The following is a 22,941-nucleotide window of genomic DNA, read 5'->3' on the forward strand; positions in this document are numbered from 1 at the left end:
TTTTGCAAACAAGGTCGAATGTGTCATTTTGATTTTAAAATATTTTTAATTCAATCTTGTTTGTTTAAATTTATTAGGCAGGCCATATGTATTATTAAATATTATGTCTTGTATGTAGCATGTTGTTGTGTATATTTAACACAAAGAATAAATATTGGGCAGTGATGTACAGTATATTTATTATTAAAATGAAATATTTAAAACTTTGCCTTTCACCATAGTTTATTGAACATGGCTGCATTTTAAGATGAGGCACATCTGCAATGCAGACATATATACTGATGACCCAGTATTTATATCGTTACAGAAACCTTTGTGCCTTAAGTTTTGTTTTCATTATTTAGGAATGTAATAAACTGATCCAGAGGGATTTCTTCTTAATATTAAATACAGCATTGCTTTATACAGGATATTTATTTCCGGCATTGCGTATTCTGGTCTATTTTTTATTATATTTTTCTAGCAAAAATCTAATTGAGAATTTTTTTTTTATCGCACTGCACATTTTGATGCTCAGAGTCTGTGAACTGTTTACTTAAATCTGCATTAAAGAGATGGCCAGTAGCACGGTTCAGCAGACAGTTAGAGCACTTTGTGCGTGGATTTCACATCTAAGTTTGTTTTTATTGATTTCCTCCTTTGAAAAACACAGAAGGAAAAACATACTTCTTTCGAATTGTATCTAAATTGTTCCAGTATGAGTTGACATCACAAAATGACCTGATGTTAACTTGCACTGTTATGACACACAGCTTTGTGTAGGATAAGTGATCTGAAAATAATTTAATGAACAAATCCATGATGTGATGCAAACTGAACTGAGGAAGAAAACAGCTACAAAATTCAGTAGCTCAGCAATAATGGACAGAAATTTTTTTTTTTTTTTCTAGAATTACTTTTCTACCCTTTTTCAAAGTAGATGAATATTTTAAGTTTGTGATGTTTCCAAGGTAAACTATAGGACAATGTAATTATTAACTGTTATACAAATCTAATCATACAGTATACACAGCTACTTCTGTTTCTAGTGCAGAGGGATGAAAACCGAGATTCATAGTATGATGAAAAAAAAAAATACTAATATACGTAGACTAGCTGCGTGTGATCTTCAGGACAAAAAACAACCCAAAGACTCCCTAGCAGTTTTATTACATTGGTAAACTTGCAGAGGCGTACGCTAAGTGAGCCGGGACAGGTAGTATCTTGTCCTAGTAGTCGAGTGCAGCTGTGGCACAAATTGAGCGGGACAGGCTGGAACCTGTCTCAGGCAAATGTATGGTAGCTTGTTGTGTGAATGTGCAACGTGCATGTACCACAAAGTTCCATTTGTCTGCTTGGTTTAAATGAGCATCGAGATGCATGCAAGCGCCGAAAAAATGTAAAAGTGCATGCATGTGCCATCTAGTGACTGTGGTTGATTGTGAGCAGAGTGGATTGCTGTGTGTGTATATGTATATGTGTGTGTATTGCTGTGTGTGTATATGTATATGTGTATATATATATATATATTACACACGCACACAGGCTTCACCCATTTGATAGTGCAATTCACAATGTGTCATATAGTCATAAAGTGTAGAAAACCTTAGAATACTCTTGTGAGTTGTATAAGATTTGTAATTGTCTTATATGTCAAATTTGAAGTTTGATTAAAGATTTTTCAAGACCTACGTACTGTGGCAGTTTTTTGTTTTATTGCAAGATCTGATCAGGATGCCTCCTGGACGCCTCCCCGGTGAGGTGTTCCGGGCACGTCCAACCGGGAGGAGGCCCCAGGGAAGACCCAGGACACGCTGGAGGGACTATGTCTCCCGGCTGGCCTGGGAACGCCTTGAGATTCTCCCGGAAGAACTAGAAGAAGTGGCCGGGGAGAGGGAAGTCTGGGCTACCCTACTTAAGCTGCTACCCCCGCGACCCGACCTTGGATAAGCGGAAGAGGATGGATGGATGGATGGATGGATATACTAATAATAGGGAATGTTTACTAGAATAGTAGGTTTCCAGCATTACCTTATGCCTCTTTTCTGCTAACATAAGGAATGTGAAATGGAGTGATAGCCTGATTCCTGTTGTTTTTCCACTAAAAGTAAGAACTGTGAAGTGCTTGTTCACTAATTGTATCAAGCCAAGTTAAAAAATATTTGCATAGGTAGGTGTTGTATTAGAATGGCTTCTCTTGTGTTTTGCAATTAAAAAAGAAAAAAAAACCCACAAACATTTCTAAACTCAATGCTTTTTTCATGCATTTTAAGCTGCCTACTTTGTTATTGCTTCTAAACTATCCCCTATTCCTGAATATTTGCCTAGTAAGCTGATTATACACAATTTCTTTTATATCTTCCTTACTATCCCAATGAAACAATCAATATAATACCTATTATAATACTTTCTTAAATACACTATTTACTCCTGCCTTCTTTTTAGTTCTTTGCTTCCATCCTTACTAGGAAATTTGCTTGTGGATTTACTATTAGTGGATATGAAGCCAGAACTATTTATCTAGGTTTTGTATTAGAAAATTAGAAAAGTTTGATTTGAACAAGCCATTCAGGCCACCTCATTTCTCCAAAATATCATCAAGTTGAGTTTGTTTTGTTTGTTCCATGTGTCTATAGTTCTGTTTGAACAAAACTTTCTAACATTTATATGAAAACTGCACAAGTTCCCAGCTGTGTCCCTATGTTCTTGTTGAACAATTTATTTTAAAGTAACAGCCTTGATACTTTCTTAATTTTAAAAACTGCAGTCATGTTTTTAATCTCCGTTAGCTTAACCAAAAACGATTCCGCTACTTTTATCTTTCTTCATAGTTCAATATGTGGAGCAGGAAACAAGGAAGCTATGAATTTTTATGAGTAATGCCAGGAACGTTGGTGGCTGAAAAATGTATTGGCCTGGTTCCTGTTAGTGCTAGTAGAAAAGTGTCATCAAACCTATGGAATTAGAGTCTAAAGAAAGGTCTTGGTTGAAGTAATTTTTTTAAGGCAAATCATGTTTTTTTTCATATTAGAAAGAAAAATAAAAACACAAAACAGACCAAACTTTTTTGGTCTTGTCTGTGCATTCATGCATGTGCAACATATCCTACTGTTCTTGGGTGAACTGACCTGAAGTAGTCATTGTAAGTGTTAGATCTGTCAAGTTTACAGGTATAGTTATAAAGTTCTAAACACTCAAATCCCCCTGCTGTATTAAGTGCAAACTTTACACAGTAGACCACATCTTCCGTGGAAATTGTGTATCTGTGATTTATGCCTGTTCTGAAAGTATTTAAGCATTTTGAATATCTAGCATTTATAGGATTCCCCATTGCGTGTTCTGCCACATCTGCTAGGTAATCCTTTCTCTATCACAATGCCATCTGGATTACTGTAAATGAGTACAACCTGTGCCTGTTTTGTGCCAGCTGTTGTGTTGTCTGTTGGAACCGGATATTTAATATTTTACAGTCTGTATGAACTCATTTTGATTTTGTATGTTAATATGCCCTACATTGAATTGGCAAAACCCTAGGGTTGATACCAGTCTTACACCAAGTGATGCCAGGATCGGGACTGACACCCGTATGATAGGCAATGTTAATGGTTGAGCAATGGGTGGTTTTGAACTTCCAGCCAGCTTGCAGCTTTCATTCATTGCATCTTTTCTGTACTTTTCTTGACAAGTATTTTGGAAGAAGAGAAGTACAAGCTACTGCTATCTTTTTTTTTCAGTATGATTTTAAATTTTGCATATAAACACACATACTACATATTAAAACATACATATATTGCCACATACTACATTATAAAACCAAGCAGCAGTAATATTTTGTCAACTGTCAGGACTAAACTACCTCTGCAGCACTGATGACAAGATGTCAACTAAATATGTTCTCGTCTCTCTCTCTCTCTCTCTCTCTCTCTCTCTCTCTCTCTCTCTACTGTATATATAGATATTATCTATCTATCTATACTGATAAAAGGCAAAGCCCTGACTGACTCATCACTAATTCTCCAACGTCCCGTGTAGGTAGAAGGCTGAAATTTGTTAGGCTCATTCCTTACAGCTTACTTACAAAAGTTAAGCAGGTTTCATTTTGAAATTCTACGCGTAACGGTCATAACTGAATCCTACTTACGTACATATATACAGCCATGGCCTGCAGCTCGGTTGCCGTGTGAGGCGGAGTTGCATCCCCCATCACCACACCTCCCACGTAATTGAGTGCCTGCCCATATAAGGCCGTCCGTCAGCAGCAATCCAATAGACACGCTGCCGCTAAATATTCGCTGGTGAAGGACTGTTAAAGGAAGACAGTGTAAAAAATGTGGTAAATTGAACCACTTCGCTATAGTTTGCAGGACTGGGAAAGGTAAACCCGTGCATGGAGTGTGTGTTGTCTCAGATAAAGAGGAAGATGAGCTGTTTGTTGATGCAGTAAGAGAGGAACAATCCTCTGAAGCTGAACAAGCCTTTGAGGACATATCAATAGGAAAGCACGGTGTAAAGCTTAAGTTTAAATTAAGTTCATAGACACACTGGCGTTTGTCATGCCTACAACGAATACGATATTCGCGAGATACAAGTTTAATGAGAAGACGCAGGGTATAAACGAGACTTTTGATCACTTTGTAACGGAGTTAAAATTGCTGGTGAAGGACTGTGCTTATGCAGATGAATAGGAAAGCAAGGTGTAAAGCTTTAAATTACGTTCATAGACATGCTGACGCTAAATATTCACAGGCAAATCCACAACTTAATACCGGGAATGCCTGTTAAACATCTTAGATTCACGAGTACCGATTTCGGTAGTGAACACTTCGATGAATGAAACCTGTTATCTTTACAACGGTTGACAACGAAGATGAGATGGTCAGGGATAGACTAGACAAACACGTAATGTAACTTGAACACAACACATCCTCCAAATATGAACCTGATCGAAAGAAATAATGATAATCAAATCCTTGATGACAGCAACACTCATAAAATTCACAAAACAATTAAATTGACAATCGTGTTACGTTATTTTTAACAATGTTTCCTTTTCTTTTTTATAACTTCTTTAACGCAACACTTTTCCGTTGCAAAGTGTGGGTATTTTGCTATTCTTTGAGAAATGAGTGAAATAATGAATTTTTACTACATCGGGATTTAAGGCTGTAATTAGTGTTTAAATAAAAAAAAAAAGTGTTTCAATAGTTTCCTTCCTCCTCTCAAAATAATTACTGTATACATAATTAATAGCTTAACAAGAACAGTTGGGTAAAGGTGAAGAAATAAAATGATTGGGGTTCCAGTTACACCTGATATAGAATTTCTGCTGTGAGTCTGACTGACATCGTTACAATTTCAGAAACATCCCTAAATGATTTGTAAATTCTGTTAGTTACATTTTAGGAACTGAGGACACTGATCAGAGCATTTATGTAAAATCAGAATTATTAGCCAAATAAAGTTGCTTTTTTTTCTTTTTTCTTTTTCACACATTGTTTTTTAAAAGAGAAGAATCATTTAACTGTGCCTTATATGTTTGTCAAGAATGACATAATTTGTAGAACATCGCTATTTTTAGAGTGCAGTCATTTTAACACCCTTTTTAAAAAGACTAATTTTCATTTTTTGTTTTGCGCCCTCTCCCACCATAACCTATCGTGTCTGGGGAGAGCGAAAGCTTTAGATTTGTCAAATATTTCGATCTCTGGTTTTTGATGGATCTCGACATTTTATGGTCCCCTGATACTAAATATGTCTGTCTCTGATGGGTGTGTGTCTGCCTGTGTATGCCTGTGTCTGTGATTCACAGCTTTTTGAGGACGGTCTAGAGCTGAAATGGCTGGACAGAAAAATACTAAACTCGAAACTTAAGTCTGTTATGAGATGATGATGATGTCCTGATTAGTTTTTGAGACAAATTGTGCAAGAGAAAGAGGCACTCTAGAGGAAGCCTCAAATACCGTAATTCTGCAATTTATTATGAATTTTTCTCATCAGTTGCTCTCGTAATGACCTATTTTATGATCAGAAGGATCGGCATCAGAGTGATAAATAATTATGAAATGTTATAGAATAGTTTGGGTAACTTGGTTTCTAGGACGCAAAGCCCACTGACACGCACGTCCGAATTTTTAGTTTAAATGTCAGTCAGTTATATTTATTTATAAAAGCACATTTAAAACAACAGATGTTTTGCAAAGTACTGTACAAAAGAGTATTAAAATTAAGTTAAAACGGAGTACAGTCGTACAAAAGTAGATCAATGCAGCAGTACTGTCTCAAACGTACTAACCTCCAATTCCTGTCCTTATTTTTCTTTCTCCAAATACCCAATCGCCACACAATCAGCTCTGTAATAGACGTTAAGCCATCTGTAAGCTTACAACAACGATTCTTCAAAACTTTTAAGGAACATTGAAATATCTTCGTAGTATGTGTTTAATTATTCCATCCATCTATCCTTCCAGTGTCGCCCCAGCCCAGCAAGAATACAGCACGAGGTAGGATCAATCCGTGAACTAGCTAGCATTGCGGCACAGTGTCCTCACATGTTTAATTATTAACAATACAGTTTATTTAAATGAAGTAAAATTTTTATCTGTATAATCAACATATTTTGCTGCATTTCATCTTAAAAATGATATCGTCATCATATATAAATGCATGCTTTATAAAGTGGTGCAGGTTGTGCAGTATTATAACTGTGCAAGTTTACCGTGAGGTGATTGAACTTATAAGTACAAACAGTTCTTCAAGGAGCACTTGATGGACTGATTGACTGTGTTTAAAGTTCTTGGGATGAACGTTTCTAATTCGTGAGGTCTTATACGGGAAAATCTTTGAAGCGTTCTGCCGTGGCTGAGGCAGCGTGTGCTTGATGCTGTATCCCGATAATTCTCCTTCCGATCAGCTGCTGCTGTGATTCCCCATTCGGATACAGTGATATAAATACTCTTGAGTGGTGCAGTGAGAGTAATATTGAAAAACATGATCCGCTGTGGCAACACTTAACGGGAGGAGCTGAAAGAAGAAGGTGCAGTGACAGAACAACGCTAAAGCAGTTATGGTATTTGGAATACTATGGCTATTCCTTGACCATTATATTGTTACAGGTTAATTACAATCAGATGCATTACACTAAAAACAATATGCGGTTAGTTTCAGTGTATTTATAAAGCCGCGTCAGGAATGTGGATCCAAGAAAGAAAGGGTAACCGCACAGGAACATTAGCACTGCTTTGACGCTGGGTGCCACCAGTCTGCAAAACTGAGCGCAGAACTTATGTACGACAGGGTATGAGGTACCGTGGAGATGTGCGTGGCTTTACTCCAAGTTTAGGTTATATACATTGCGATTTGAATGTGGAAACATTCATACGGAACATTTCTGTGCGTACGCACCATTTATACTGTACATGAGGCCCCTGATGTAGAAAGGCAGGTCATTCCAAAGAATAAGGGCAACATCTGAAAAAGGGGTGAAGGAACAGAGGTGAAGGAAGTTGCAGATGTATTTTGAAGCAAGACAATGCAAGGCTTTAAAAACCAACAACATTTTAAAATCAATGTAACATCTCACCAGTAACCAGGGGAGAGAGGCTAATCGGGGAAGATATGATCCTATTTTTTCTAGACCCAATTAAAAATCTAGCTGCTGCATTTTAAATCAGCTGAAGGTGCGACAGAGCAGATTTGGCAGAGTTTAGTTTTTAAATTTGCCTCAGTTCAAAAAAACTGGCCATTACTATTGATGAAGTTTTGTTTATCAAAGCTTAATGATGACTCAAAGATAATATCCAGGTTCCTGACACCATTATGAATCATTTTTGACAAGGAATCTAATGAAGGCTGTGGTAGAATGTGGATGTGATAGAAAAAAAAAAATAATGACCTCTGTTTTATTTTCATTTAATTGTAAGAAATTTTTACGTCATCCAATATTTAATATTCTCAAAACTCTCCATCAGCCTTTTTACTGAATAAGTGATGTCCGGTCTAACTTTGAGGTATAGCTGCATATTATCAGCATAAAAATGGTAAACAACATTGTAAATATTGAAAGATGGTCCTCAGGGGGAGCAGATAAAGAGAGAGAGGGCTTGGAAGCATGAGCAGCTTACCGCATGTTGCTGCACCCACCACACGGTGAAGCACCTGGATTGAGATCGTTTTTTTACAATGGCTGGTGTGCCAGTCCTGCCACCAACCCCCAGGTTTTTCCTGCAAGTTGGAGGACTTGCTTGCAGGGATGGATGCAGATTAATGTGATACCCAGGACAGAGCAATTGCAGGTTAAGGGCCATGCTCAGGGGCCCAATGGGGTAGAGTCACTTCTGGCTTTTATGGGATTTGAACTATCAGATAAAGGGGAAAATAAAAGAGCAGCCAAAATAGAACTTTGTGGAATGCCTTGTATGAGAGGTGCTGGCTGAGAGAACTTCCCATCTATGTTAACAAATATATATCTACCTTTAAGGTGCCGTATGACTCAAACCATTTCATTGTACAGCTTTGAAGGTTGACTTCATCCTCAAGCCATTTTAACAGAACCCCATGGTCCACCATGTCAAATGCTGCACAAAGATCCGATTAAAACTAAGATTGCATAAGAACCAGAGTCCAAGGTTAATAAGATATCATTTGTCACCTTCAACAAAGCAAACTCAGTACTGTGATGTTTTTTTTTTAAACTTGATTGACATAAATCACATAAACTGTTATCCTCCATATATGCAAGTAACTGCAAAAAAAAAAAACACCATTTCCATAATTTTGGTCAAAAACTGAAGTTTAGAAATATGCCTATGGTTTGAAAGACCTGTAGGATCAAGAGTGGGCTTCTTCAGCAGGGGCTGAACAATTGCATGTTTAAAGTTGTTGAGGGTAAAATATCTAATATACATATCCAGAAAGTTAAAATCATAATAAAATATTTTTTTGTTTTACTCCTTTAAAAGACTTATAGAACTGTAACAAGAGACCAGGCGAGGTTCAATGATAGGATTGAAGAACTTAACAGCCGTTCAAAGCAACAATGGACCCCAAAGCCTTGGCCACCAAAGGGTAAGTAAATCCTCATCCTTTTAAGAGGCTGACACAAATTATAATTTGCTATTTATCAATTACCAGACACATACAGTTTAGGTATATGTGGATGATATGGCAGGATAGTGTTTGTTGCTTTTAACTCATGGATTTATCATACTGGGTTTTCATCTTGCATCCGCTAAATATCTGATAAACAGGAAGAAGTCAGAATATATGAGGTTTAATGATGATCAGGATTCAGAAGTTAACCTGCAGGGAAAGGTATTGAAAAGACTGTATAAATTTAAAAAATGTGTGATCAGTGGTAGCCTAAGATGGAATGTGATCAGAGAATTAAGGAGAAGGTCAAAGGTAAAATTTGTAAGACAGTGGTAAGACCAGCAATGATGTATGGAGCTGAGACATGGGCAGTAAAGGAAGTGCAGGAGAAGTTTGATTTAGCAGAAATGAGAATATTGATGTGGATGTGCGGAAGGACAGAATAAGAAAAAAGACAATCGGAGGTACAACAAAGGTTGAAGAGACATCTAAGAAAGTATAGGAAAGAAGATTGAAGTGGTATGGACATGTGAGGATAGACAAAAAATATGTTGGCAAAAGAGTGATGGGAATAGAATTAGAGAGGAAAAAGCAAGGAAGACCAAAGCAGAGGTGGAAGGATAAAGTAAAAGAAGATTTGATGGAAAATGGTCTGACTGGAAAGGAGGTGCAGGACCAAGTTGTTTGGAGAAGGCTGATCAAGCACATCAAACACACATGGAAGTGGGAAAAGGTGAAGAGGAAAAAGATCCACTCTATCTGTGTGAAAAATTCCTATTTTACTGGTTTCTGCTTGGATTTTCTACTGGAGTACACCATTTTTCCTTTTATATCTCAAAAGTATAACATGCATATACTGTAAGGTTAATTTAGTAATTCTGAATTGATTAGTGATTGTAAATGTCTGGGGCCTGATGCTACTGACACACACTATGGCCACCCTTGAGCTGGATTAACTGTGTTTTAGAATGTTAGGTTGTATACTAGCATATTGTACTTTGCACATCATTGATTGTCAAATAATTATAAGAATTCTATAGTCTAATGCAGTTCTTAAAGTTTTACAGTATTAATACATGTTAATAGCTGAGGAAAAGATGTCAAGTACCCAGAAACAGACAGTATAGCCATAAATAACATTGGAATATGTAAGTCTTAAAATAGTCAGGTTTAGGGTCTTTAATGTGTTAAGGTTTTCCATACGTGTGAAAGGCAAACTTCATAGTAGGATCTTTACAGTGAGCTGCGAATGTTGACTTGTTGTTTGGCTAATACCCTGAAGCTTTGAATGACAAAATAACAGCTACCATTGTTTGTATTAGCTGTATTAGAAGAAGCTTGTTCTTGTTGACCACAGTAAATCCTGCTATATAATTTTTTTTTTTTTTTTTTGCAAAGACCTTGATAAATCTGGTACATTTCAACACAAGTTGGCCAGTTTGATGCTCGGTCATTCAGCCATTTATGTGTATAGTATATAGTATAGCATACAAAAACTATATGACTTCTTCCCACTCTTCTGTTATACATTATGAATACTCATTTCTTTATTATTAATAGTTTAATAATTATTTTAGTTGACACTAACAAAAAATAAAATGAAATTAAGTATCCTTGGTTTGAGGGCAAAAATTATTTTTTTCTAGTTAATTCTAATAGTTTAAAAGCAAGGTTAGGGAAAGTTGGCTTTCTGCTGCCCATTGACATTGAAACCTGTCAGCTTTTAAAGAGCCTGGACACCACAAGAGCAAGCCTTCCGATAAATTGGTCTCTGTTCAAGTTGGTTGTGAGTTGTGTGGCAGCAAATTTCAGACATTTTTGTACTGTTCTTATCATTTCTAGAAAAAAATCTCTGAATGGGGAGTTTAGTGTACAAGACAGTATGTTTGCATGTGGAAAGGATTTTTCAATGTCATAAATGTAATGAAAGACACTCTACTGATTACAGTTCAACCTTTTTCTTCTCTTAGAATTTGAGAACATTGGTGTTTTGTCTTGGTAGAGTTCTATATTACTATGCTTTCTCCTTTTGTATTCTTAATTTGTTGCCTTTGTCAGAATGCCTTAAATCCTATAGACTTACCACTATTTTTAAGGTATTGTACTTTATAACTTCAGGCAATTGCATGGAGTAAAAGACAAGCAGGAGTTAAAACTTTAAACAATGCATTGTTGATAATTATCATAAAATAACAATAATCAAAGTACAAGTGGATATTGGCAACCATACAACCTGATAAATGCTGATGTGTAGTTTCAGGCGGCACACAGACTTGTAGTTACTTTTAAATGTCTCTAGTTAAGTCATCATTTTCTAGCTTTCTTCAGGACAGGCCGCATGCCTGTCTCAATATGGCTGCTGAGCTGTTCTCTTCAGTGTGCTGTTCTTTTCATGGTAATGATGTGAGAGAGATACAAAGGGGGTTTAAGCAAGCCAATTTATACATTCACTGTCCAAACCCTTACGCCAATAGGGCATTGTGGTACAGAATGGCCTCTGATTCAAAACCAAACAGCCGACTTTAGACCGATGGAATCGTAGTGCAACACATCCCCAGTTACTGGTTTATTTTCACACCTGCCCACATAACCAATTTGTTGAGTGAAGCTTGCCAGCTAGGTAGTTTGGCTTTCCTGTAGGTATTGATTGAGAAAGTCCTGCATGGGGTCAATTGCCAAACCAGTTTGAGGCACATCTCCTAACTCTGCCATAAATTTCTAAGTTAGTCCTAAACACTGGGTTAGGGGATTTCTTTAAACATCAGAGCATTGCTGTTCTCATGAATAAAACACTAATATTACATTTGCTTTGTCTGACTTATAAATAAAGAAATACAAAATATTTATCAACATATATACAAAATTTCACACCACAACAATTAGATCTATGACAATCGGAGAAGACCGTTAAGTTCATCGGGCTTGTTTGGTTAGCTAAGAGCTAAAGTGTCCCAGTATCACATTTACTGTAGATTCATACTAAAAGTTGTCAAGGTTTCCTCTGGATTAGGCTCAAGATCTAACTGGTTTAACCTATCTTTAGGTAGAATTCAAGTCTTTGTCAGTTGCAGAAGAAATTGCAAATGATATATTTCCTTAGAATGTCTGCCAGTTTTACCTGTTTGTTTAGCTAATGCATCATCCTATCACCAGAAGACAAGAGTCACAGGGAATTAAGTGAGTAATGCAATAATGAAAAGTGTTTTGAAAATCAGCTAGGTGTAATAAATTGGCTTTGCTAAGTGGTAAATTAGATTATACTAAACAAGCTAACTTGTCAGAATGAATTTTCTTGTGCACAGCTGATGGTTAGGAATGCTCGTTCTGCCAGCAGATGTTCCCCAAGGGCAGAACCATAAACATTCACACTGATCCTGGTACAAAACGAACCTGAATAGTTCAGTGTATTGCTTTGATGTATGAGACTATGGTACTTCTATTGTTGGGATCTTTGTAGCTACTGACCAGTATGAAATGTGCCATTTGTAATGTGATGATCTTGTAAAGACATTACTTAATTAAAGTTGATTTTAAGTAAATTGCTCTGTAGTACAGTATAAAAACCTTTCATTTACCAAAAATAAAGTTTTCATGTTCTATAAACCTAAATTGTAGCAGAGGAAGGAAAAAGGAAAGTTCAACGGTTATAAATAAGGGATACATTAGGTAGTGATTCTCTTTCCCACAAGCCATTAGGATTTTAATGTGGCAAGTTAGTTTAACAGTGTGAAAGTCTGCTGTATTCTTCCTTGCTGGCTAGGTTGTCACCTGAAACCCCCTATTATCAGGAGTTGAATGTGATATTGTGCGCTGTCTATTGTTCCTGGTGAAATAATTACTAAAGTTTGAAATACTGTATATCTGTATAGTCATTCGTACTTGCATGCCCATAAATTAATGAATACATTTTAAAGAAATATGTAAAAAAAATTCTCATTTTCTTTTTGGCTTTTTTTTTTTCACATACTCATTTCTGTTTTCTTTGTTATTATAATTTAAACTGACTATGATTGATGGTCAGAAAATTAGCCCCTTTGAAATGTTAAAAGAAATAGGGTAAACTCTATTGAAAGAAAATTTTATTAACCTGGAGCTGCTAACACTTAAAAGTGAAAAGCAAAGCTGAACATTTCTTAATTGTATCTCTGGCAGTTGTGTAACCTGGAAGTTGTGTGTTGCAGCTTCAATAGTCACAGATGCAAAGAGAACAGATGATGTTTCTCTGTGGTGTTGCTGTGTGTGTGCCCTTTAGTAAGGTGAAGGGTTTAACAAGCCTGAGCACTCTGAAGAAGAGCTGCTTCTCCTCTTCATTTATAGGAGGGAGTTTTGGTGGATATATTGCACACGTACACAATACAGTCCTTGTATCTTTCATCTGGATTGGGAATTTACCATGAGGATCTGGAATGTGTTGCTGTAAAAGGACTAGCTGGGCTAATGTGTTTAACTTGTTGATATGATCCTCCCTGGGACAAATAGTACAGAAATTTTAAATAATAAATGCATATGTACATTTATTATCTTTGTTACATTTTGAGACAGAAATTTAAATTGTATTTCATAATCAAAAGTGAACCTCCTTTGATCAATAGCCATTGATTGTTTAAAAACCGAGCTCTACTTTCTTTTTATTTATGCATGTAAGATTTGCTTAAAAATTAAGTAAAATGTATTGCACATCATCTTTTAATTCCTGAATTTTTATTCAGGATGAATGTTTTTCTGTATGACTAGTGGTAGTGCCTTCTAAGAGAATGTAGTACCCTGGCTCAAGCTGACTTGTTAGCTGCCAAAAGACTTGGTTGTCAATCAGATTGATTGGTAACATGCCTTGTTGTGTCATTATACACACCCAGTGTGATTTTGTTCAACTGCCTGTCAACACAGTATATGCCTTGAAAGTGCTGCCAGTATGGTAGGTTGGTAAAGTCTAACCTCAGTCAGCATCTTTATTTTGTATACACTAATAGCTGTGCTGATTTTGTGTTTCAGAACAGCATTACAGCTTTCTGTAAACTTGATCAACATTTGAATAGAAAAGGTCCCAGTCCAAGCTATGTTAAGCATGTTTTGTTTTTGCCTTTTTTACTTCTGGATATAAAATGATTTGGTGTGTGGCTTAAATAATGCCCTAATATTACTAATTAATTGAACATCATGTCTCAAAATAAGTCTGTATTTGGCATTGCAAAGCAGTATGGCAATTGCATTTTTAGTTTTTACTTAAACTATAACTCAAGTCTAAACAGTCCTCTATATTAATCTAGGATTTGTGCTAACAATTGTTTAAAAGCAGTGAATTTGTAGTTGGCATGCAGTTTGCTAATGAGATCGTGAATCTCAGGAGAAGATTGCTTTTAAACTAAAGCAACACCAGGTCCTGGTGGAACATTCATAATTTGGTACCCTGTTTCTGCTGGGTTTTCTTACATCCTGATGTCATTTTTCAGCAATTTCTTCCTGAAGGGAGGGCACTATAATGAAGGCTTATTTTGCAACGAATAAAGGATGGACACATTTTTTTAAAAAAACTAAAACTTGACATATAACTTATCAAATTTGATAGAAATCATGTCTGTGTCAAATTTAAACATTCCTTTACTCAAAAACTGATGCCAAAATAGCAAAAAGTTGTAGATGGACTCTGTGAATTTTTTTTTCTACATTTTTGTTATAAAATGCAGTATGTTTCAGGTTCAAGCAATGCCAGGAGAGGTTTTTCATCATTGAGGTATTCCCAGACATGTTAGCTTTTCCTGTTTAATGATGTAAACACAAAGAAATGAATAGTCCCAGCATTTGGCACCATGGGTACCCCCTCCCACCTCTAGACTAGGTGTTCAATAAATATAAATTATATAAAATAATGTAAAACATTTCTATAAAATATAAGCAATTTTCTTATATACATATATAATATGTATGTATGTATGTATGTATGTGCACACACACCCCCATTAAAGAAAAAAAAAACATTTTTGTTTATTTTGTTCATCTTTAGCACATTTCTTTTTTCAAACACAGGCATATTATATATTTTTAGAAACGTCTCAGCCACTGAGCCCACCTCGACATACCCACCTGCTCTTTAATAGCGAATATCTCAGTAACTGTTTGTCACACAGTGTGAAGTTTTTTTGCAACACATGAAAATTCATTTTTTCCCAATGGGCATCAGAAGTTTTGCATGGTAGGCTGGCAGCTTTTGAGAAAACTTGTGTGTATTGGGTGTCATTGGAAACATCATGGTCTGAGCTATCCAATGGTGTGAAGTTTTAAAGTGTTGTGATGAACAGAGCAAAAACAACCCCTGCCAGAAGTGCCAGATGGTAGGTGCCTACATCGTTCGCTGTGTTGTGGCTTTGTTTCGGTTTACTTGTTGCTGCTTCCATGGAATAACATGTTTAATCACTTGTTTTACTCGGCAACCTGAAACAAGTAATATGGTTTTTGTATATTTTTTTGCTGCTGTTTTGAGGAGTTCTATGCACAAGCACATGAAAAATCAGACAATCATTGTGTCAGTGTTGTTCAGATTTGGGCCCGTGTGGGCTGGGTGTTTAGTTGAATTAACTGTTGATGGCATTGTTTGAAATCTACTGTTCAAGACCTTTCAATTGATGTATGTTCAGAGTAATTACTAGGCTGGTTTAATTTTTTTTTTTTTTTTGGCAGTGGTGCATGACTTGGCACACCTATGATTTTATGCCAAATTAAAAGTCAACTGTGCATACCATAACAATATGATCACTATGAGTGTGTAGTAGACCTCCGTGACTCTCAAACAAGGTATTGTTTATGTCTCTGTGTGTGTGTGTGTGTGTGGAATAGATTATCTTATGATGTGGCAAAAGATGTTTTAAATTTTTTTTTTTTTAAACCTTCGTCAGCCCGGCACAGGGCCTTTCCGTCAAGAAGAGGTTAACTCTCTGTTACCTCAATCCTCCAATGCCCTAGTTTTAAGTCATGGCCAGTCACTATCTGGTTTGCTTTTGAATGTTCTCATATTGTGGATATGAGGTTTTATCCATACTTTTTCTTTCACATTCCAAAAATGTGCAGTTTAGGTTAATTGCTGACTGTAAATGGCTCTGATGTGAGTAAGCTTTGGCGTGTGTTTGAGTATTGAGGGCTGGTTTCTGCTCTTCATCCACTGTTACCAGGATTAGCATCACCCCCTCCTCAGACGTAAATTGGATTAAGTAGGCTTGAATATGGATTCACAGATGGAAGAAATATTGTTATTAACTGCAGATCTGACATGTAAAACAAAAAAGTAAAGAGGTTTCAATCTTAATTTTATCTATCAGACTTTGCTTTCATTTTCAGCAGGGCCTGTGTTGGAAAGAATTTTGTGCAAAAGAGGAACTGACATGGCATATAGGGCACACTTTCACACTGACGAATTGAGAGCTAACGGTCAACCCTGAAGATGATTGGAAGCCTGGGGTAGCATGTTTTATTCCTATTTTACAGTGCTATATGAGGCTTGTGAGGTAGCAGACTTGCTTCTTATCAATTTGAAATCCAGGCTTGAAATATTGTTGAGGTTTAGAAAAACAAACATTCATTGAATGCCTTTTACAGATTAATAGTCTCAGAATGGTAAACAAGTATAATTTCTCTTGCCAAGAGAAAAACCTGCCATCAACTTTAATTATCGACATGTGCTGTTTTAGAATGAGGTACTTGAGTTAGCACAGATTTCACAAATAGTAGCCTTCAATTTTTAAATCTTACAAGTTATACACCATTTTAATTTAAAGTGTGATTTAAAGTCCGTAAACATTCTAACATCAAACAAAAGTTTAATTATTATTTTTTTTTCCCCTTTCTCCTCCTGAATCTCCTTTGTTGTGCTCCTTTACCTACACAAGCAGGTAAGTGTTTTCTGTGATTCAAAATAGAACATGTCAAAATGACATTTTTGATTTTTCTGAAACCTGATTGTTTTTATTAAAGACAAACATGTATGCTTTGTCCACTAATCACTAATCAAAATAGCTAAATGCATAGAAAATATCTGAGCACAGCCTCTCTTATGATTAACATGAATGATTTTTAAAACTGGAGTTGAAAGCCATATGTATGCTTTACTTGTTGACATTAACTGCTTATGACCCATTTTAGTGGCAGGGAATACATTTCTTGAGGCCTGTAGACCTGGACAGGCAGACTTTGCGCCTCTTTGTATTTGGGGGTCTGAAAGCAGCTAAGAGACTCTAGCAATCAACACCAGGATTGTGCTAAGAATTTAAAGCTTCAGTACCTTACTGTGTCACTCTGCAACTGATGGTCTTCTGTTGTAAAAATGTGGAGTGTTTTCATTAGAACAGAAATGTTTTGCTTTGGATTATAGTACAGTATATAAGACAGTATCACCTACTTTTGTGTCAAGTCTTGATTTAAACATCACGATATGTTAATCATAATGGGGTTAGCTGGCTGGCTGCTTATTGGTTCTAGGAGCTCTTTTTCTTCTATTCTGATCTTCACTTTTATTCCTTACCTATTTCACTGGACCCACTGTCCTAAATCCAAATCTGTTTGGTTTGTGTACCCTTTTGTAACTCGCTTTCAAAAGAGGGTCAACGCCACAGTGCACTTCCAATTTAAATACTCCATGAATTTGAATACATTTTTATGAAAATAGAAAATAAAGAGCTCAGTCAGACACTTTTTTTCTTTTTATAAATCTTTCCTAATTGTGTCTTTTTCTCCTAATCCTCACAGACTAAACACCCAGCGAGTCCAACGTTCCAAATCTTGAGGGCATTAGAGAGTAAACCTTGCAGGGACATGGTGCGCTATCTTTCAAATACCTCACTGTCTTGGCTACCAATATCTGTCTCTGTTAGTTCTGCTTTTATTTTACATCAAAGTCGAATCGCTGTACAGTGCTACAATGTATTATTTATATCCATGTTTCAGATTGACTAGTCTTTAATGCACTGTTGTTGACCCATGTGTGCAGAAAATTTATTTTTCACAAAGCAATAAATTGCACAAAATCCTGCTGTCTTGTCTGTCTGTTATTCAGTGATACTGGTTACTGTATGCTGAACTGATGGTAATCTAAGCCATCTGTGTTTGATGTTTCTCTCCTGTCTGTCTTCTCTTCTCCATTTCCTTTTTTTCCTGGAATGTTTCCTTTAATTTCTCTTGGATTATCTGGAGCCCTAGTAAATCTGCTGTTTTAACACTTTGCACTTGCACGCTTTATTTTTACTCTTTGCTAACTCCTGAAAAGAGCTTTTACAGTCAAGTTTTTGTAATTTTCAGCCATGGGCTTAATCAACTGGGACAAAGTAATTTGACAATTTCCTATAAAGTATATGTGTGGCAGCTAGTTGAAATATGAATACTAAAGGTTAATAGTAAATCAGTAAGAAATTACATGTTGCTTTATAATGTAAAATGTAATGTGAGAAACAGAAAAATCTTCATGCACTTGCTTCACAGACTTGGATGTAGCTGCAGAAACTTGAGTGTCCCCTCAAAGAGAGTCCCTCATAAAGCACAATAATAAAGATGAAATTTAATTATATTAGAAATATTACTGTCAATTCTGGAATATTCTCTAATATGCTTGCATATGCTGTCCATACCCAAAACAACTTCTGAAATGTGGAAGATGATCAGAGAAAATGTTAATTGTTCAGTTTATTGTGTTCTTTTGCTTTAATATTTTCACTATCAAAATGCAGTATTTTGTATTTAATGTCATTAGTTATAAATGATTAAATGTTCTCTCATTTTTGCTAGTTTCAGGAAAACTTTTTTTGTGGCTGATATGCAGTATTTTGTAATTATACCAAAAGCACAGTACACCAGGATATCAGGAACATGTTATGAAAGATTAGGATTCTTGTGCCTTTATGACTACTTTGTTCATTTGTATTGTTGTATTAAATGTAACACTAGAACAAGAGGAATCTGGAGAACAGGTTGCAGAAGAGCCTTTGGTGGAGCCTCAGCTAGAATCACACGTTGAGGAAATAGCAGAGGCTCTGGAAGAGGCAGCAGCAGAGGTGACAGCAGAAGTATCCATCATACCTGAAAAAGAAGCTGACTCTGCACCAGCTGAAGAAGTTGAACTTCCATCAACAGAGCAACTATCTCCTGTGACGGAGCAACCTGAAGAAGTCAGTGCAGAGGAGGTCACAACAGTTCAAGGTCAATAAAAAATTAAAACAAATAAATATTTACTAAACCTAAAAAAAAATTTGCAATAAACCTAGAAATGTGAACATCAGAGCATAAAAATGAATCACCTTTTATTAGCTTTTCAAATGTGTTCTAGTTTGTATAACAACTTTTAGGCTTTTAAGTGGAACCACACACTGCACATGTGACTCTCTTGGTCACACTGCACACTGATACAAAGTTCAGGCAACCTGTAAAAAAATATTTGATTATATACATTCTTTTACTTGTTATTAAGCTCTGCTGATCACTACTGTTCAACTTTAATGTGAGTTGTTTTTTTAAAACATGTACACTTGTAAAAATGTCAAAAATAATTTTTAGACAAAACCACAGTCTTCCATGTTAGACCTTGTATACTGTACATTTCATCAGTTTATAACAATGAAGAAATGCTCTAGTTCTTAGCAGATTAAACATTTGTTTTAATTGTAGTATCATACTGATATATTTAAACTGTTGACTAGGATTTCTTCTTTCATATATGACAACAATGTGTTTAGGCAAACTAGGTGGTGTTCACAGAACACAGCTGACTGGGTGGTTGGTGTGCTGTAGAGCAGTCAGCATTGGGAATTACCACAAGAAGTAGGCAACAAAGAAAATTAGATGATTATGACAATATACAGTGAACATTTCTGGAAAAGATGTATATGGTGATGACATGGAAGTTGTATTTTGTACCTATTTGTTTTAAGAAGAAATAATGTATTCTAAATAATTATCCAGTAATCTATAACTGTTAATTTTCATATATTTTACTTTTAAATTATTTCTGGAATTGGTTCTAAGTGGTGAGGAGCTCATTTCTGTACAGTCTGCATCATCTGTTCCGGTGTGACCTATTTTCTTAGCACTAGTAGATTCTTTTAGTTTCAGACTGTAGAACAGGATATTACTTTTGAATTCTTAACAATTGGCAATATTTCCTAGAACCATACCAGCTATAGTAAAGAATATTATAATGCTGTAATTCTGTTTATCTTCGAACCTAATGTCATTAAAGTGAATATTGATATGTGTATATTGATACAAAAATCTGAACCATAAGGTCTAATGCTTATATCACTTATGGATGTGAAAATACATTCCCAAAGTTCTGATGGCTACCTTTCCATACATTGGTTTAGGTTGTAATTTATTTTTTTTCTCTACTCATTTTTACTGCATAACTCCGGTTTTATTATAATTTCTTTCGTATTTGCCCATAAACTTTTTTTTTTTTTTTTTACTGTGGGGGAAAAAAATTCCAAGTCTCACTGAACAGTTTATTCTGCCCAAATGGCAAATTTGCTCACACACAGGTGTAGTCACCTGCATGATGACATGAGCCAGTAACATTCACAGTGTCACCTCTGCGTCATTGAAGGTGTTCTACATAGTGAGCAGGAACCAAATAAGCCACAAAATTTCACAGCTGATTCCAGGAACCTCCATGAAAAGGCTAGGGGATATGAAAATGTAATAAACAGATTTTGTGTAATCCAGGTTACAGTAGAAGATTGGCTCTAATTAAATATTTTTGCTCACTTTCTGCTGAATAATCATGTTTGACTATACATATGCAGCAGAAACAATGTAAAAACAATAAATAAAACTAATTATTTTCTATTGAGAATAGATGCTACTTTAGGAAGTGTAGACCATGGTTTGGTAGTTCATGAATTTAATAAAGCTAAGATTAATAAAATAGGTTCATAGTGATGGTAAGATTCTCCATCTAAAATTGTTTTTCAAGCTATTGAAAATTAAGGTGGGACTGATACCCAGTGGCAATGGAAGCATTTATTGTTGGCATCTTTCTGATGCTTCTGGATTAGCTATGCTATGACACTTTCAGTTACAGTACAATATCCTCTAAAGTCTGAAGTTATTTTCTTACCAAAAGCACCACCCTTTTGCCATCTATCTCCTTAACATTTAGAGTGTAGCTTTTGGAAGTATTGTTTTGTGGTTTGTGGCAGATTCCTAAATGATTAATCACACTAGTGAACAGACTGGCACGTTCTATTCATTCATGAAAAAGCAGTCCATTGAAGTCTAAATGTTTAATTCTGAAAAACCTATTATATTCCAAGAACGAGTCCTGACATGACACTTCTTTGCCTCTGGCATCCCAACTGTTAAACGTGTGCCCCCTCTTGATTTAAAATATAGGCGTATGATTATGTGCTCTCGTAGCTGCTTGTTTCCGTCAATGCTGGCATTTAAGCGAATCATACACTACTATTTCTGTTATATTCCATTAGATAAGCAGTTTGTTAAAATTGTATGTTACCAAGGTGTCCATAAGGGAGGAAAAAATCCACAAGTTTTACTTTGTTACTAGTGAGCCTTCTGATGAATTAAATTATTTCATACTTTGACACAAAAGCCATATTGCAAAAAGGAAAGATGCATCCCATTTTTAGAAGTGTTATTCTAAAGATGCAAAATTAGCAACCACAGGCCATCAAATGGCCTTTTATTTCAGCATATGGTTAAAGGTATGGATCCAGCTTGTTTTAAGTGGAAGGAGGTCTAGCTTTGAGATGAGATTGAATAGATTAATTCGGGTCTTTTTATATTTCAGTTTTACAGAATCAAAACATGTTCTAATAACTTTAATGTTCTGTGACTGAGACATGCATACAACTGTGTGTATACAAATGTCCTGATAAGGCTTGATTGCAGTAGTAAGAAATGCCCTGGTGTTCCATAAGCCTTGTGTGTTTTTTTTTTTTTTGTTCTGTTTTTTTTTTTGTTGTTGTTGTTTTTTTTTTTAATGAAAACTATACAGCATCAATTGCTTTGTGCCTGGTGTATGTGTGTAAATCTATTATCACTAACACGTTACCCTTCTTCCCATTAAATATTTATCATCTCATGCATGTTTGCATTTCCTTTTTGTGTTTTTACTCATTTTTTTATTTTATACCCATTTGAGTCCATTTCTTAAATGTTTCCATGTCTGCAGTATCACCAATTATTCACTTGCTTGTTTACATTATTGAAATAATATACTGCATTTCTACTAACGCAACTATTAATTTGCTCCTCTGGGTCTTAAAGCTTTGTTTATATTGATATGTTCATATTCTGCACAGAACACAAAACAGGTGAGTGAAGCGTTCATTTTATAGTCCCATGTCTACAGAGCTACAAGCTCACCACTGCAGTCCCTGCCAAATGACCTGCTCTGTTTGTAGGTACTGCATCACCATGAATGATGCTGGTTGTTTCTTTAGCCTGAAATATTTAATGAATAATCATCAAAGCTGAGCCTGCTATAGCAACAGATTAAAAGAACAAAGTCATTCCTTGTGCTTATTGTTGGGATGGGTGAGAAGGCAAGCAAACATTTTAACATTTCAAAAGTTGTATGGAATCACTGATCTGGAAAGAACTGATTTAATGCCACTTGACACTGATATGCTTTTTTGGAAATTGTCACGTCACAAGGTGGTACAGTCTTTTTAATTCTTTTGAGTATTTTGTTTTTTCTCTACTTTATGAAATTGTTCTCAAGCTTTGTCTTACAGGGGGTCACTATGAGTGCAGCTTTTTAAATTTTAAATGTCATTTTTGCTCCTGTTTCTTAATCTGATGATTCCTTTCTGCTGTTAGGAATCAACACTACAGTGTAGCTTGAGATTTATTTAGCAAAACCACTGCTTATGTCACCTTTTT

At 35.8% G+C, this 22,941-nt stretch overlaps 1 protein-coding gene across 4 annotated transcripts in view; it reads left to right on the top strand.

Annotated features, from left to right (window-relative positions):
* The window catches only part of mgarpa (mitochondria localized glutamic acid rich protein a), a 90,608-nt gene that overhangs the window by 8,055 nt on the left and 59,612 nt on the right, over positions 1 to 22,941 (top strand). For 3 of the 4 annotated variants that reach the window (XM_039751665.1, XM_039751668.1, XM_039751667.1), the window contains exons 3-5: positions 8,937 to 9,042; positions 16,944 to 16,946; positions 18,991 to 19,242. In XM_039751665.1, coding sequence (XP_039607599.1) covers positions 8,937 to 9,042; positions 16,944 to 16,946; positions 18,991 to 19,242 — 361 coding nt within the window. The remainder of the gene's footprint in view (positions 1 to 8,936; positions 9,043 to 16,943; positions 16,947 to 18,990; positions 19,243 to 22,941) is intronic. The other variant, XM_039751666.1, reaches the window with a different exon arrangement.

Source organism: Polypterus senegalus, chromosome 4 (assembly GCF_016835505.1).
Source record: "Polypterus senegalus isolate Bchr_013 chromosome 4, ASM1683550v1, whole genome shotgun sequence".
In the NCBI taxonomy this organism is placed as follows: Eukaryota; Metazoa; Chordata; class Cladistia; order Polypteriformes; family Polypteridae; genus Polypterus; species Polypterus senegalus.